A 14718-nucleotide genomic window follows, 5' to 3' on the forward strand; every position below is an offset into this window, starting at 1 on the left:
TGCTCTGGTGACTCTGACAGCATTCAAGTGTCTGCCAGTGATGTCACAGATTTGGAACTGTCACAGCTAATTGTAAAGGTAAGTCCAATTTTATCACGGTCAATAATAGTATTAACTTCATTATGACATGGATTGCACAAATCTAATGAGTTGCTTGTTTGACCGTAGAGCACAATTATGCAATGAGAACAACTTTCACTTAACACCAATTGACTTTCAGATAAATAACGCCAGTGATGACAACATCAGTGACCTGATTGGTGACATTGTGACCTGCGGACACACTGGAATCGTGTCTGTGTCCTGCAGCTCTATGAACTACCAACGATCATGAAGACCCATCAAGACCTTTGCCAACCACTGTTTGTTACAGGGGAAGATGATAAGGTACATTTTGTCTCAACCACTCTTAGGCCAGACCTGATTTTGTGGTCAACTTAGAGAAGTCCCTTTACATCTTAGGGCTTACGGTACCTTGGGAGGTTGCCGTTGGGGAATCATATGAATGGAAAAGCCAGTAGTACACCGAGCTAGCAGCCGAGGCAGTGCTTCCTGCTGAGGTTGGAAGTGGAGAGTTTGTAGTCATTTTAACAACCAGGCTCCTCAAGGATGTGGGGATTCGTTCCAAAAAAGTGCAGATTCTTCATAGGGATTGTAACAACATGTCCTAGTAGCTCGACATGGGTTTCTGGTTGCTTTTAATTAAGCATTTATTTTTTTCTGCAATAATTACTTATGTTAAATGCAGACTGAAATGTATTTTCTTCTTAAAGGTGGATGCAGTCTTCATTCTGGAAAACAGCCGCACTGTCTTCAGTGAGATTGGTTCTGCCAAACACCGCATGGAAACAAACATCATTAATTTTTTCCAGGACTACCTTCAGGAAATTGAGGATTCTGGTATGTTTTAGACAATATTGAATAATGTAGAAGTAGTAAGCTTTTCTTCTGCTGTCCTGCAGTAATTTATACAGCACAGTGGAAATGGCTAGCTATGAATTTACACACTCCAATAAATTCACAAGCCTTAACGTTTCTTTTGCAGAATCTTGATGTAAAGTGTGATATTTAATATTATGACCTCTAGAATAACAGTGCTTCATGAAATTTTACACACAGACAGGGCTTTTAACACCCCCTGCTCCCAACCTAAAAAGGGGCTATGCTTAACATGTTAATCTGATTTAATTGAGGGATTTTATTAACTAATTGTATTGTTAATACAATTGTATTGTTAAATTGTCAATTGTATTGTATTGTTAAAGTTGAAAAACTATTAAAAAGATGCTGCCTTCCTTTATTTATCCAGACTTACATTTAATCTCTTTTTTTAAGAACAAGATGGCCCAAGCAACAACAACATTGCTCCAGAAAGTTTGACTGTTGGAAGAATCATGCATTGGCTCACTGGACAGGGACACAAGCCCCTTCTGCCTAGTGAAAAAGAAGGACTTTGTCATAAATGTGAGATTCCACCATGACTGTGACACACAGCACACTGTTTGTTTTCCTATTGTCAGCACCTGCAGTTGTACAATAACATTTCCCTCAGTTCACCTGAAAACATTCAGTGAATTCAAAAACATTATGACATTAGCCATATGCCATGGGCAAACCTTGGACAGGGTGTAACAACTCACTCCAAGGGAAAACTAAAAAGTAACTGCATAAGTCAAAATAGGCATTGAATTGTTTTGTTTTATTGACATTTTATTTGACATTTTCTTGTTTCTGTGAATAACTTTATTCATTGTTACAAAAACATTGTTTTGCTGTTATTAATGGTTCACTTTAAAACCAAAATGAATGAGGAGTTAGTTTTTTACCTCACTGTTGCTCCCATGATAAAATGAAGTAATGTCACAGCAAGCCTTTTGTAACTGGCAGTCTGTTTGCAAATGTTCAACTTCATTCCATTAAATCTTTTGTAAGGACTGCTTAATATCTTAAGTGTTTCTTTGTGTCACACATAGACCTTCAATGCACTGAACCATTGATGTATAAATGTCTCTGTCAAATGATTCTGACGATGCAGAGGGATTGATCATGGACTGTACAGTTTCCATACTAGCTGGAGTCAGGGGGCACTCAATTTCTGGGACTTCAACTCCATAAGGTTCTTCAGGCACACCATCAAACATCTCCCAGTCAGTTCCAAACAGCTCCATGTTCTGAAAATAGTGTTATTTTGTATGAAACAACATTTAGAAATATTTGAAAACACTGCCAAGCACACATTGACGTACAAAGGCCTAATAAAGTGACAAAAGAAAATCTATCAAATCAAGCTCAGTTATTCGTCTAATTGTGTGCTTAAGTGAAGCAACACACTACTCTTACATACTTCTATATTATTATTCAATAAATTTCTTCCAGAGTTATTGACACCATTCAAAAATTTAATTTCAGCTTTTTTTATATAAGTCTAAATCGATACTTTCAGGTTGAAAACATTTTATCTGCATTTTTTAACTGCAGTTTTATTAACTGAGAGATTGGTTAACCCAGAGTTGGTTAGGTGTGAGTCCACCTTCAGATCGTAACGGATGGTTGTCCCAGCCCTCTGTGAATGTGTGAAGGGCCTCTGCCAGACGCGGAAGGAACACATAATGGGCACAAAACAGATGGACAGCATCTGACAAATCCGACAGGCCATCTTCTTCTAGACTGTGAAGAACTTCATAGTACAGATGAGTGACAGAGGTCCAGACATCTCGCCATAGGCGTTCAATCCTAAATAAGAAATAACAGGCCTTACTCAACTCAAAAGTAATCATTCACATAGTCTTACTTAAAACACTTTCCAACAATGATTTAACATTCTCACTATGAATATACTGTAGATTATCATTTTAACCTTTGGTTGTGTACACTTCGCCCAGCGATGAAGCTCCCTCTTCCGGTGCCTTTAACACTGAACATGGTTTCAGCAATTGCAACATTTTCAACGCCTTCATCGCCCCTGACCCTGGAAAATGAATAGGGGAAATGCTCAGTTATAATTATCATTTATCACAACAAAATATTCCATTGAACATTACTGAAATGATCAACAAGTGCATAGAAACAGTAGCACAAGATATCACTATTTACCTAGAAGGCCAGCCAAAGTTTTCCACTGCCTTAAGGAAAAATGAAAGGGCAGTGTTTGACCAGTTATTTGTTGCTGGTTCCAGATACAGTATCTATACAGATAACAGAGTTTCATATAGTGAATCTGCAAACATTTAAATATACTCACATTGCCTACTGCACACACAATAATAACTTAGGGTAAAGTATATTACCAAATGTAATGCACCAAAAAATTAGCTCATTAAACGTGACTTTTGCTGTGCACATGGATAAATGCACAATATTAAACTGCATGTAATCAACTACTGTTGTCCTTTATTTTGATATATTTACTTTTACTTCCGGGTCATCTGACCCACTGGTCTTGTTTTTCTTAATGTCTTAATTCAGTGGAGAAACGAAAAAAATGAATTAGCAAAAAACCAAAATCAGACTGTCATTTGAATTTGGTTTTGTCATTATACGTTTTTGATTTAAATAATAAGTAATAATAAATAATAATAATACGGACGGAACCTTATGCAGTCTATCAACAGTGAATACATGAACACAAAAATATACAGCAAGAATAAATCACTATAATAAAAGTAGTAAAAAAAAAAAAAAGTGATGCACCTTTCTGGAGTAACCATCTATTGCTCCAAATATGACGATGTTGTACCTTGAAATCAAAAGGATGGGATGACAATGAGCAGTCAATGAAAAGAGCTGCATTAACTCAACACCGATAATAAAGTACATAAATAAATGAATATTTTACCTTATGAGCTTATGGTTAGTGTCCACGTGCACTAATGACAAAGGCCGCTGTACGAAGTATGTCCTCCTGACGATGCAACCAAGCTGTGTCATTCTTTCCAAAATTCCTGGAGCAGCAACTCTGTGCATGGACTCCTTGATGCGATTCCACTGAACTCTATGTCCATTTGCTTGGAGGCAACCTTTAACCATTCTGTATCCTGCGTTTGGGATCCTGGTTTTTATGGAGATGACAGCATCATCCAGATCCCTGTCAGATAAACTGCTGTATGTAAGTCTTGTGGACAACCTGAGTTCATGCATACGCCGGAAAATTGTACTTTGGCTGACACCCAGCAGGTTGGCGATACAAGACACTGGTAAGGGCATGTCAATAAGACTGGACAGCAGCTCCTCAGAAAAACTAAATTTTGGTCGGCCGAGTCCTCCTTCTCTAATAAAAACACAGGGACTCACTTGTGAAAGAGCTGCGTGAATCATTCTTTGAAGGGATAAAAGACACTCCACAATTTCAGCTGGGATGTTTAAAATGCTAGATGCAGATGTAAGAATAAAGGCTTCCTGATTTACAACGTACTGGAAGTAGTCCAAATTAAAGTATGGTTGACTTAACGAGTCAGTGATCCTTGATTCCAGACGCTGCAGTAACTGAGTAGCCAGTGGTCCCTGTAAATGACAAAATACATATTAGATGCAATACATGGTACCGTTAACTTAGCCTTACCAATTCAACTTTATGTAACGTTAGGCTAAATAGACATTCAAAACATTACAACTGAAGAATGTTTGCAATCTAATAGGCGTAGCTAAGTTAACGTTATCATTATTTTGCAAGCTAAAGCAATTACTTTGTCTGGCTCAGTTTTCATTACTCATTATTGCTCTGGTCGACATTGCTAAACATATGATAGCAGTTAAGTTTATTGCAGTTCATGCAGTGTCAATCGGCGAAACAGGTCATGTTCTAACATTACTAACTATAACGTTACTTTTTTCACAGAGCACTTCATCAACACTAACATCGCCTAGCACTAGTTAACAGCGAGTAAATACCGTTAGGTTGCAAGCAAAAGCAATAACGTCTGAGTTGCAGAAATTTATATAATTATAAAGTGCTATAAAAATAGTAAAATCGTATAAAATGTTGAATAAACACGATATCTACTTTACCTGTGATGCTGAGCCTGGGCTAGCAGCCTCAGGTCTGTGGTTAGCCATCTTTCACCTTTGACACATGCGCTTTAGATGGAATCAAGGTTCGATTACTTGCCCTGTGCCGGCAGTGACGTCATTTCAATTGTTCTTTACTCGTCCCCACAAACTTGAATTTTTGTTCATAATGAAGAATTCGTAGTCGTAGAAATCAGAGTTGTACTCGTGAATGTTTACAGTCATAGCTTCTAGAATAACACTTACATAAAAACACAAATGTAATTGTATTGACTCACGTGTATGAAAACTTAATTTTGCGTGCCTAAGTTAATTTACGCACAAATGTTTAAAAATACGATTATAAATGTTTAAAGTTGTGCATACATCTTTTTGAAAGTGATCTTACACCATAGATTTCACTTCATTTGAACAGAAGCATTACTGTTTCAGAAGCATTAGAAGATTTCAACATTACTGGTCTCAGAAACCTGTAAACTGACAATCTTGAGCATTGAAGTCCTAACATAAGTTTTTGTGCATATAACTTCTAACACATTAAAAACTGTCTCACTGCATTGCAGAAATCATTTTATTTCATAAGACATAAGCATCTTTCAGTTTGGCAAGATTTGCACTGAACATTGAATGAAGCAGCTCTAACTCACAGAGAGACAAGCTTTTGAGCAGATTTGGGCTAGATTTCACTTCATTTGAACAGAAGCACTATTTCAACATTACTGGTCTCAGAAACCTGTAAACTGACAATCTTGAGCATTGAAGTCCTAACATAAGTTTGTTTGCATATAACTTCTAACACATTAAAAACTGTCTTACAGCATTGCAAAAACATTGTATTTCATAAGGCATAAGCATCTTTCAGTTTGGCAAGATTTGCACTGAATATTGAATGAAGCAGCTTTCTCTCATAGAGAGACAAGCTTTTGAGCAGATTTGGGCTAGATTTAACTTCATTTGAACAGAAGCACTATTTTAACATTACTGGTCTCAGAAACCTGTAAACTGACAATCTTGAGCATTGAAGTCCTAACATATGTTTTTGTGCATATAACTTCTAACACATTAAAAACTGTCTTACAGCATTGCAAAAACATTGACCCCTCAGTGCCCACAATTACTATGTCACAAGCGTCATGTGGTTTCTGTAAAAACGAAACCCGTGCACGTTCGTCCGGCCACGGCCGATGGTGCTTTAAATGCAGTGACGATGCCCACTACCCAGTGCCCATCCCCACATGTAAGCACAGCCCTGCACACAGGGCTAGCGCACATAAGATCAACACAGATCGGTCGAGCGTGCCGCATAGTAAACGTGCCCACTTCCCAGTGCCCACATACACTATGTCACATACGGCGCGGGGCTTCTGTAAAAACGAGGCCTGTCCACGTACATTCTGCACAGGCAGACGGCGAGTTGAAAGTGGTAAAAGTGCACACATGCAGCCCACGGTTACTCGCAGATATATCGAGTCCCACGGGACCCGCTCAGCCTCCCTCCAGTCGGTTAAGCGCCGGAACGGGGTCGAGGAAGAGCGATCTGCCCGCTGTGATCAGCGCGCTCCCCGCCTCAGATGCGCAGCACACTCGAGCGCCGCCGTTGCCCAGTCAACAGAGCGCGTTTCGCATCCAGCCCTTAGCCATTCATGCAGATGTATGGTCAGCGCTTCCAGGGGTTTCGGATTAGGTGCTAGGCATTATAAAGAGAGGCTACTCGCTACAGTTTTCTCGACACCCACCGCGCTTTTCAGCGCGCGTCGAAACTACGGTCAAAACAGAAGTAGCACACATACTTCGGGCCGAAATATCAAAACTGGTGAGCAAAGGGGCTGTAGAGCCTGTGTCTCAAGCTCAAAGCGAGGGGGGGCTGTACAGCAGATACTTTCTGGTGCCCAAGAGAGACGGGGGTCTCAGGCCCATACTGGATCTAAGACAGCTGAACAAGGCATTGATGAAAAGCAGTTTCAAAATGCTCACGACCAGGAAGCTCCTCGCGCAGATTCGCAGAGGGGACTGGTTCATGTCAATAGATCTGAAGGATGCGTATTTTCAAATACAGATAGCGTCAAACCACAGGCGGTTTTTGAGATTCGCCTTCGAGGGCCAGGCATACCAGTTTGCAGTCCTGCCATTCGGCTTGTCCGTAGCTCCTCGTACGTTTACGAGGTGCATGGATGCAGCGCTCGCTCCTCTCAGACTCAGAGGCATACGAGTGCTGAATTATTTGGACGACTGGCTGGTTCTGGCCCGATCACGAGCGGAGCTCGTGGACCACAGGGCCGTTTTACTTGATCACCTCGAGAAGCTCGGCCTCAGTGTCAATTGGGCGAAGAGTTCGCTGAACCCCAGTCAGACGATCCTGTTTCTGGGTATAGTTCTGAACTCGTGTTCCATGACGGCGCGGCTGTCACCACAGCGTGCTATGGGCATTCAGCGCACAGCGAGTTCTTTCCGTTGCGGCGCGACCGTGTCGCTCAAACACTGTCAAAAGATGCTGGGTCTCATGGCCTCAGCATCTCCGGTTCTGCGGCTGGGCCTGCTCCGCATGCGCCCCCTGCAGTTCTGGCTGAAGGCTCGGGTGCCGCGCAGAGCGTGGGCGTCTGGCCGGCTGCATTTCAAGGTCGATCAGAGCTGTGTGGCGGCTCTAGCACCTTGGACAGCGAACGGCTGGTACCGATCAGGTGTAAGCCTGGGGACTTCCCCGAGTGTGAAAATGGTGTCGACGGACGCCTCCACTTCGGGATGGGGAGCGCTGCTCGAAGGCAGCTTATGGTCAGCTTTGGCCTATGGTCAGAATGGGAAAAGCTCCATCATATCAACTGCCTGGAAATGCTGGCAGTGGAGAACGCGCTGACGCGCTTTTGTCCCCATATCAAGGATCACCACGTCGTAGTCCATTCGGACAACATGTCCGTGGTGTCCTACATAAATCGCCAGGGCGGTCTCGGGTCCCGAAACCTGTGCAGGCTGACGGAATGCCTCCTGATTTGGGCTAAACGCAACGTGCGCTCGCTTAGAGCAGTGCATGTGCCTGGACTGCAGAATCTGGGTCCAGACAGGCTGTCCAGAGGCAATGTCCCTACGGGCGAATGGTCTCTACACCCGCAAACAGTCCGGCTGTTGTGGGAGAGATTTGGCATGGCGGAGGTGGACCTCTTTGCGTCCCACGAAAACGCTCACTGCCCCGCGTTCTTTTCCAAGAACGAAAGCGCGCTGTCACGGAAATGGCCGTGCTGCCCGCTTTATGCGTTCCCTCCCGTCTCCCTCCTTCCGCAGGTGATAGAACGGGTGAGAGAAATGAGATGTTCAATACTGCTTGTGGCACCTCTTTGAAAGAACCAACCATGGTTCCCAGATTTGATGCAGTTAGCAGATGTTGCCCCGTGGCCGGTACCGTTGAGGAGAGATCTCCTCTCGCAGGCCAGGGGCTCGATTTGGCACCCTCAACCGGAGTTGTGGTCCCTCCATGTATGGGCACTCAACGGTTACCCGCTGATCTCGCAGTGGGAGTGCTAAATACCATCACTCAGGCTAGAGCTCCGTCGACACGACGTCTGTATGCCTCGAAGTGGTCGGTGTTCTCCAGCTGGTGCATAGCTCGAGGTTATTCACCCCTTAGTTGTGAGGTGTCGGAGGTCCTCTCCTTCCTTCAGGAGCTGTTGGATAAGGGCAGAGCCCCGTCCACGCTCAAAGTTTATTTGGCGGCCATCGCGGCGTTTTCTGAAACGGCATCCGGCCAGTCAATAGGAAGGAGTGATTTAGTCATCCGGTTCCTCAGAGGAGCTAGGAGGCTGAATCCTCCCAGACCTCCGTCAGTCCCTATGTGGGACCTCGCAGCGGTTTTGGAGGCCTTGAAGGGTCCCCCTTTCGAGCCTATCCATTCGATTAGCCTTCAGCATCTGTCGTTTAAGACAGTATTCTTGTTGGCTCTCGCTTCTGTGAAGCGTGTGGGTGATTTGCACTCGCTCTCGGTGAGCCAGTCATGCTTGGAGTTTGGGCCCAATGACTCAAGAGTCATACTCAAACCTAGGCACGGTTATGTGCCGAAGTCCCTTAACACACCGTTTCGGGCTCAGGTTATTGCCCTGTCTGCCCTACCGGTGTCAGGGGAGGATGGAGACTCGAGTCTTCTTTGCCCTGTCAGGGTTTTAAGAGCTTATGTGTCTCGTTCTGCTGCCTTTCGGCAGACGGAGCAGCTATTTGTCTCGTTCGGTGGACGTTCCAAGGGAATGGCTGTTTCGGGACAGACTCTATCCAGATGGATAGTTGACGCCATAGCGTTAGCTTAAGCTTCCAGGGGCCTTCAGTGCCCGTTGGGCATCAGAGCACACTCCACAAGAGGCGTCGCCTCGTCGTGGGCGTGGTCTACTGGGATCTCCTTGCAGGATATATGTTTGGCGGCGGGTTGGGCCTCGCCGTCTACATTTATCAGGTTCTATAACCTGGAGGTTCCCGCCTTGCAAGCAAGGCTGCTGTCGGTATAGACGAATCAGGGCCCTGAGGGGAATTCTGAGTTCATGAGCGCTATGCGCTGCCGACTGTTATATGGGCAGTATTGCGTAAGACCCGCATTGCCACATTGGTCAGGCCTTGCCTCGGCTGTGTGATGTCATATTGCCGCATCTACGGATGCTGCTAGATATGGGACGGAGGGCTTTCCCCCTTTTCTGTCCTTGACTCTCTGTGAGTCCCTCAGGTGACTGTGCACTGTAAATCCTGGGCGTTGCTTCAGGTTTATTGGTGTGTGATCCCTGCACGCACGGCGTTTTACATCGGGTTCCCGTAGCGTCTTAGCTAAGACGCAGTACGAGAGAGCTCTCGTAAGAGAACGTACTCGGTTACTAAACGTAACCTCGGCTCTCTCTAGAAGAGCGAACGAGTACTGCGTTCTCTGCCGTGCATACGATTCACTCTGGTTCGCTTCAGCGATGAAATAAATCAGGTGAGTCAGCCTTTTCGAGCTCCTTTCGAGCCACACCCGTTTCGGCAGGAAGTGGCAAGAAGGGCGCGAAGCGCCCTTATTGGTCTGATGTTGCATCAGCCTGCGCTCGATAGGCTTTGCAGTTGCCGCAGAACAAGCCAATGAGCGAACGAGCCGTCTCGCCTATGGCTGTGTACTGCTGCAAGTGCGCTTTACAAAAATACAAAATTAAGTATAATGTTTTGCTTCAGTATTTCGTGAAAAGAGACTTTTCCCGTAGCGTCTTAGCTAAGACGCAGTACTCGTTCGCTCTTCTAGAGAGAACCGAGGTTACGTTTAGTAACCGAGTACGTTTTTGTGCATATAACTTCTAACACATTAAAAACTGTCTTACAGCATTGCAAAAACATTGTATATCATAAGGCATAAGCATCTTTCAGTTTGGCAAGATTTGCACTGAATATTGAATGAAGCAGCTTTCTCTCATAGAGAGACAAGCTTTTGAGCAAATTTGGGCTAGATTTTACTTCATTTGAACAGAAGCACTATTTTAACATTACTGGTCTCAGAAACCTGTAAACTGACAATCTTGAGCATTGAAGTCCTAACATATGTTTTTGTGCATACAACTTCTAACACATTAAAAACTGTCTCACTGCATTGCAGAAATCATTTTATTTCATAAGACATAAGCATCTTTCAGTTTGGCAAGATTTGCACTGAACATTGAATGAAGCAGCTCTAACTCACAGAGAGAGAAGCTTTGGAGCAGATTTGGGCTAGATTTCACTTCATTTGAACAGAAGCACTATTTCAACATTACTGGTCTCAGAAACCTGTAAACTGACAATCTTGAGCATTGAAGTCCTAACATAAGTTTTTGTGCATATAACTTCTAACACATTAAAAACTGTCTTACAGCATTGCAAAAACATTGTATTTCATAAGACATAAGCATCTTTCAGTTTGGCAAGATTTGCACTGAATATTGAATGAAGCAGCTTTCTCTCATAGAGAGACAATCTTGAGCATTGAAGTCCTAACATAAGTTTTTGTGCATATAACTTCTAACACATTAAAAACTGTCTTACAGCATTGCAAAAACATTGTATTTCATAAGGCAATAAGCATCTTTCAGTTTGGCAAGATTTGCACTGAATATTGAATGAAGCAGCTTTCTCTCATAGAGAGACAAGCTTTTGAGCAGATTTGGGCTAGATTTCATTTCATTTGAACAGAAGCACTATTTTAACATTACTGGTCTCAGAAACCTGTAAACTGACAATCTTGAGCATTGAAGTCCTAACATAAGTTTTTGTGCATATAACTTCTAACACATTAAAAACTGTCTTACACCATTGCAAAAACATTGTATTTCATAAGGCATAAGCATCTTTCAGTTTGGCAAGATTTGCACTGAATATTGAATGAAGCAGCTTTCTCTCATAGAGAGACAAGCTTTTGAGCAGATTTGGGCTAGATTTCACTTCATTTGAACAGAAGCACTTGTTTAACATTACTGGTCTCAGAAACCTGTAAACTGACAATCTTGAGCATTGAAGTCCTAACATATGTTTTTGTGCATATAACTTCTAACACATTAAAAACTGTCTCACTGCATTGCAGAAATTATTTTATTTCATAAGACATAAGCATCTTTCAGTTTGGCAAGATTTGCACTGAACATTGAATAAAGCAGCTTTCTCTCATAGAGAGACAAGCTTTTGAGCAGATTTGGGCTAGATTTCACTTCATTTGAACAGAAGCACTATTTCAACATTACTGGTCTCAGAAACCTGTAAACTGACAAACTTGAGCATTGAAGTCCTAACATAAGTTTTTGTGCATATAACTTAAAACACATTAAAAACTGTCTCACTGCATTGCAGAAATCATTTTATTTCATAAGACATAAGCATCTTTCAGTTTGGCAAGATTTGCACTGAACATTGAATGAAGCAGCTTTCTCTCATAGAGAGACAAGCTTTTGAGCAGATTTGGGCTAGATTTCACTTCATTTGAACAGAAGCACTATTTCAACATTACTGGTCTCAGAAACCTGTAAACTGACAATTTAGCATTGAAGTCCTAACATCTAACATGCAGCGCCCTAACATTAGATTTTGTGCATTTAACTTCTAACACATTAAAAACTGTCTCACTGCTCTGCAAAAAAACATTTTATTTCATTAGACATAAGCATCTTTCAGTTTGGCAAGTTTTGCACTAAACATTGAATGAAGCAGCTTTCTCTCATTGAGAGAGAAGGTTTTAAGCAGATTTGAGCTAGTTTGCAGTTCATTTGAACAGAAGCACTATTTGAACATTAGTGGTCCCAGATACCTGTAAACTGACAATCTTGAGCATTGAAGCTCTAACATAAGTTTTTGTGCATTTAACTTCTAACACATTAAAAACTGTCTCACTGCATTGCTAAAAACATTTTATTTCATTAGACATAAGCATCTTTCAGTTTGGCAAGTTTTGCACTAAACATTGAATGAAGCAGCTTTCTCTCATTGAGAGAGAACGTTTTAAGCAGATTTGGTCTAGTTTGCAGTTCATTTGAACAGAAGCACTATTTGAACATTAGTGGTCGCAGAAACCTGTAAACTGACAATTTTGAGCATTGAAGCTCTAACATAAGATTTTGTGCATATAACTTCGAACACATTAAAAACTGTTTTACTGCATTGTAAAAAAAACATTATATTTGATAAGACATAAGCATCTTTCATTTTGGCAAGTTTTGCACTAAACATCGACTGAAGCAGCTTTCTCTCATTGAGAGAGAAGGTTTTAAGCAGATTTGGGCTAATTTGCAGTTAATTTGAACAGAAGCACTATTTCAACATTAGTGGTCTCAGAAACCTGTAAACTGACAATCTTGAGCATTGAAGCTCTAACATAAGATTTTGTGCATATAACTTCTAACACATTACAAACTGTCTCACTGCATTGCAAATAACATTTTATTTCATTAGACATAAGCATCTTTCAGTTTGGCAAGTTTTGCACTAAACATTGAATGAAGCAGCTTCATCTCATTGAGAGAGAACGTTTTAAGCAGATTTGGGCTAGTTTGCAGTTCATTTGAACAGAAGCACTATTTGAACATTAGTGGTCTCAGAAACCTGTAAACTGACAATTTTGAGCATTGAAGCTCTAACATAAGATTTTGTCCATATAACTTCTACCACATTAAAAACTGTTTTACTGCATTGTAAAAAAAAACATTATATTTGATAAGACATTAAGCATCTTTCAGTTTGGAAAGTTTTGCACTAAACATCAACTGAATCAGCTTTCTCTCATTGAGAGAGAAGGTTTTAAGCTGATTTTGGCTAGTTTGCAGTTCATTTGAACAGAAGCACTATTTGAACATTGGTGGTCTCAGAAACCTGTAAACTGACAATCTTGAGCATTGAAGCTCTAACATAAGTATTTGTGCATATAACTTCTAACACATTAAAAACTGTTTTACTGCATTGTAAAAAAACATTATATTTGATAAGACATAAGCATCTTTCAGTTTGGCAAGTTTTGCACTAAACATTGAATGAAGCAGCTTTCTCTCATTGATAGAGATGGTTCTCTTACGAGAGTTCTCTCGTACTGCGTCTTAGCTAAGACGCTACGGGAAAAGTCTCTTTTCACGAAATACTGAAGCAAAAAATTATCCTTAATTTTGAATTTTTGTAAAGCGCATTTGCAGCAGTACACAGCCATAGGCGAGACGGTTCGCTCGCTCATTGGCTGCTCTGCGGCAAGTGCACAGCCTATCGAGCGCAGGCTGATGCCATATCAGACCAATAAGGGCGCTTCGCGCCCTTCACGCCACTTCCCGCCGAAACAGGTGTGGCCCAACCTTATAAAAGGAGCTCGAAAAGGTTGACTCACCTGATTTTTCATCTCTTCAGTGAAGCTCACGCATCGCTGGATCACGGAGGAAGCAAGCGCCGTCTCAGAAGCATATCAGCGGGACGAGCCATTCTGAAGCTGCTGGCCTTCGCCGCCTTCCACCTCCTGCGGGGCAGACACTACTGCGGCAGTGGGGAGGTATAGGAAAGGCTCCTGCGGGAGCAGACACTGCTGCGGCAGTGAGGAGGTATAGGAAAGGCTCCTGCGGGAGCAGACACTGCTGCGGCAGTGGGGAGATATGGGAAAGGCTTCTGCGGGAGCAGACACTGCTACGGCAGTGATGAGGTATAGGAAAGGCTCCTGCGGGAGCAGACACTGCTGCGGCAGGGAGGAGGTACGTGCAAGGCTACTTGCTTCGGCTGCTGTAGATTTTGGCTGTGGGAAGAGTAAAAAAGGGTTAGTAACATTTGATGGGGCAAGCTAAAAATGAATGGGTAGCCTACTGTGTCACCAGCTCAGCAATTGGTTGCCTGATTTGACAATTCCTCAAGCCTTGTCCACGTTATTAGGTTCCTGTTGGAAAAGCATCTTTCCTCTCGTTTGGCCTCTGGGCTCTTTAGACTGTCTCCCGAGCGGATATGTTTGGAACGCTGTTTTCACGTTGTAGTATGGACTGTGGAAACAGAGGCTTTTGGAAACGATGAAGCATGTTTAGTCTTGTAAGACGTTGTACCGAAAGACATGATTACAGCAGTAACGTTAGCCCCTTACCAGTCACCCCCCATTTTTTGGCATTGAGACAGAAATTACATACCCAAAATAAAGATGTTTCTGCTCATGATTCTTTCTGACTAGATCCATGATCAACATTTGTCCACGAGCTAACACTTTCGACGTTTACCGTTCAGGAATAGGAATCGTTTTCCTGGCATAAT

At 42.4% G+C, this 14718-nt stretch overlaps 1 protein-coding gene across 1 annotated transcript; it reads right to left on the reverse strand.

Moving 5' to 3' along the window:
- Window positions 1-1404: 1404 nt before the first annotated feature.
- LOC132134411 (uncharacterized) lies at window positions 1405-5141 on the reverse strand. The gene is made up of 8 exons (XM_059547065.1): window positions 5005-5141; window positions 3836-4500; window positions 3691-3736; window positions 3094-3185; window positions 2858-2968; window positions 2505-2733; window positions 2058-2171; window positions 1405-1434 (listed from the first exon to the last, which is right to left on the reverse strand). Exons 1-8 carry the CDS (start codon window positions 5050-5052, stop codon window positions 1405-1407), a joined length of 1335 nt encoding a protein of 444 aa, XP_059403048.1. The 5' UTR covers window positions 5053-5141.
- Window positions 5142-14718: the final 9577 nt, after the last annotated feature.

Source organism: Carassius carassius, unplaced genomic scaffold (genome assembly GCF_963082965.1).
Source record: "Carassius carassius unplaced genomic scaffold, fCarCar2.1 SCAFFOLD_78, whole genome shotgun sequence".
Taxonomy (NCBI): Eukaryota; Metazoa; Chordata; class Actinopteri; order Cypriniformes; family Cyprinidae; genus Carassius; species Carassius carassius.

Excerpts from the sequence above, each read along its gene's own strand:
- LOC132134411 (XM_059547065.1), bottom strand. The coding sequence starts at position 5,052 with ATGGCTAACCACAGACCTGAGGCTGCTAGCCCAGGCTCAGCATCACAG. Across the intron at positions 3,186-3,690 it reads TAGATGGTTACTCCAGAAAG|ATACTGTATCTGGAACCAGC; the intron begins GTGCATCACTTT and ends TTATCTGTATAG. Across the intron at positions 1,435-2,057 it reads CTCCAGCTAGTATGGAAACT|GCAGAAGGGGCTTGTGTCCC; the intron begins GTACAGTCCATG and ends CTTTTTCACTAG.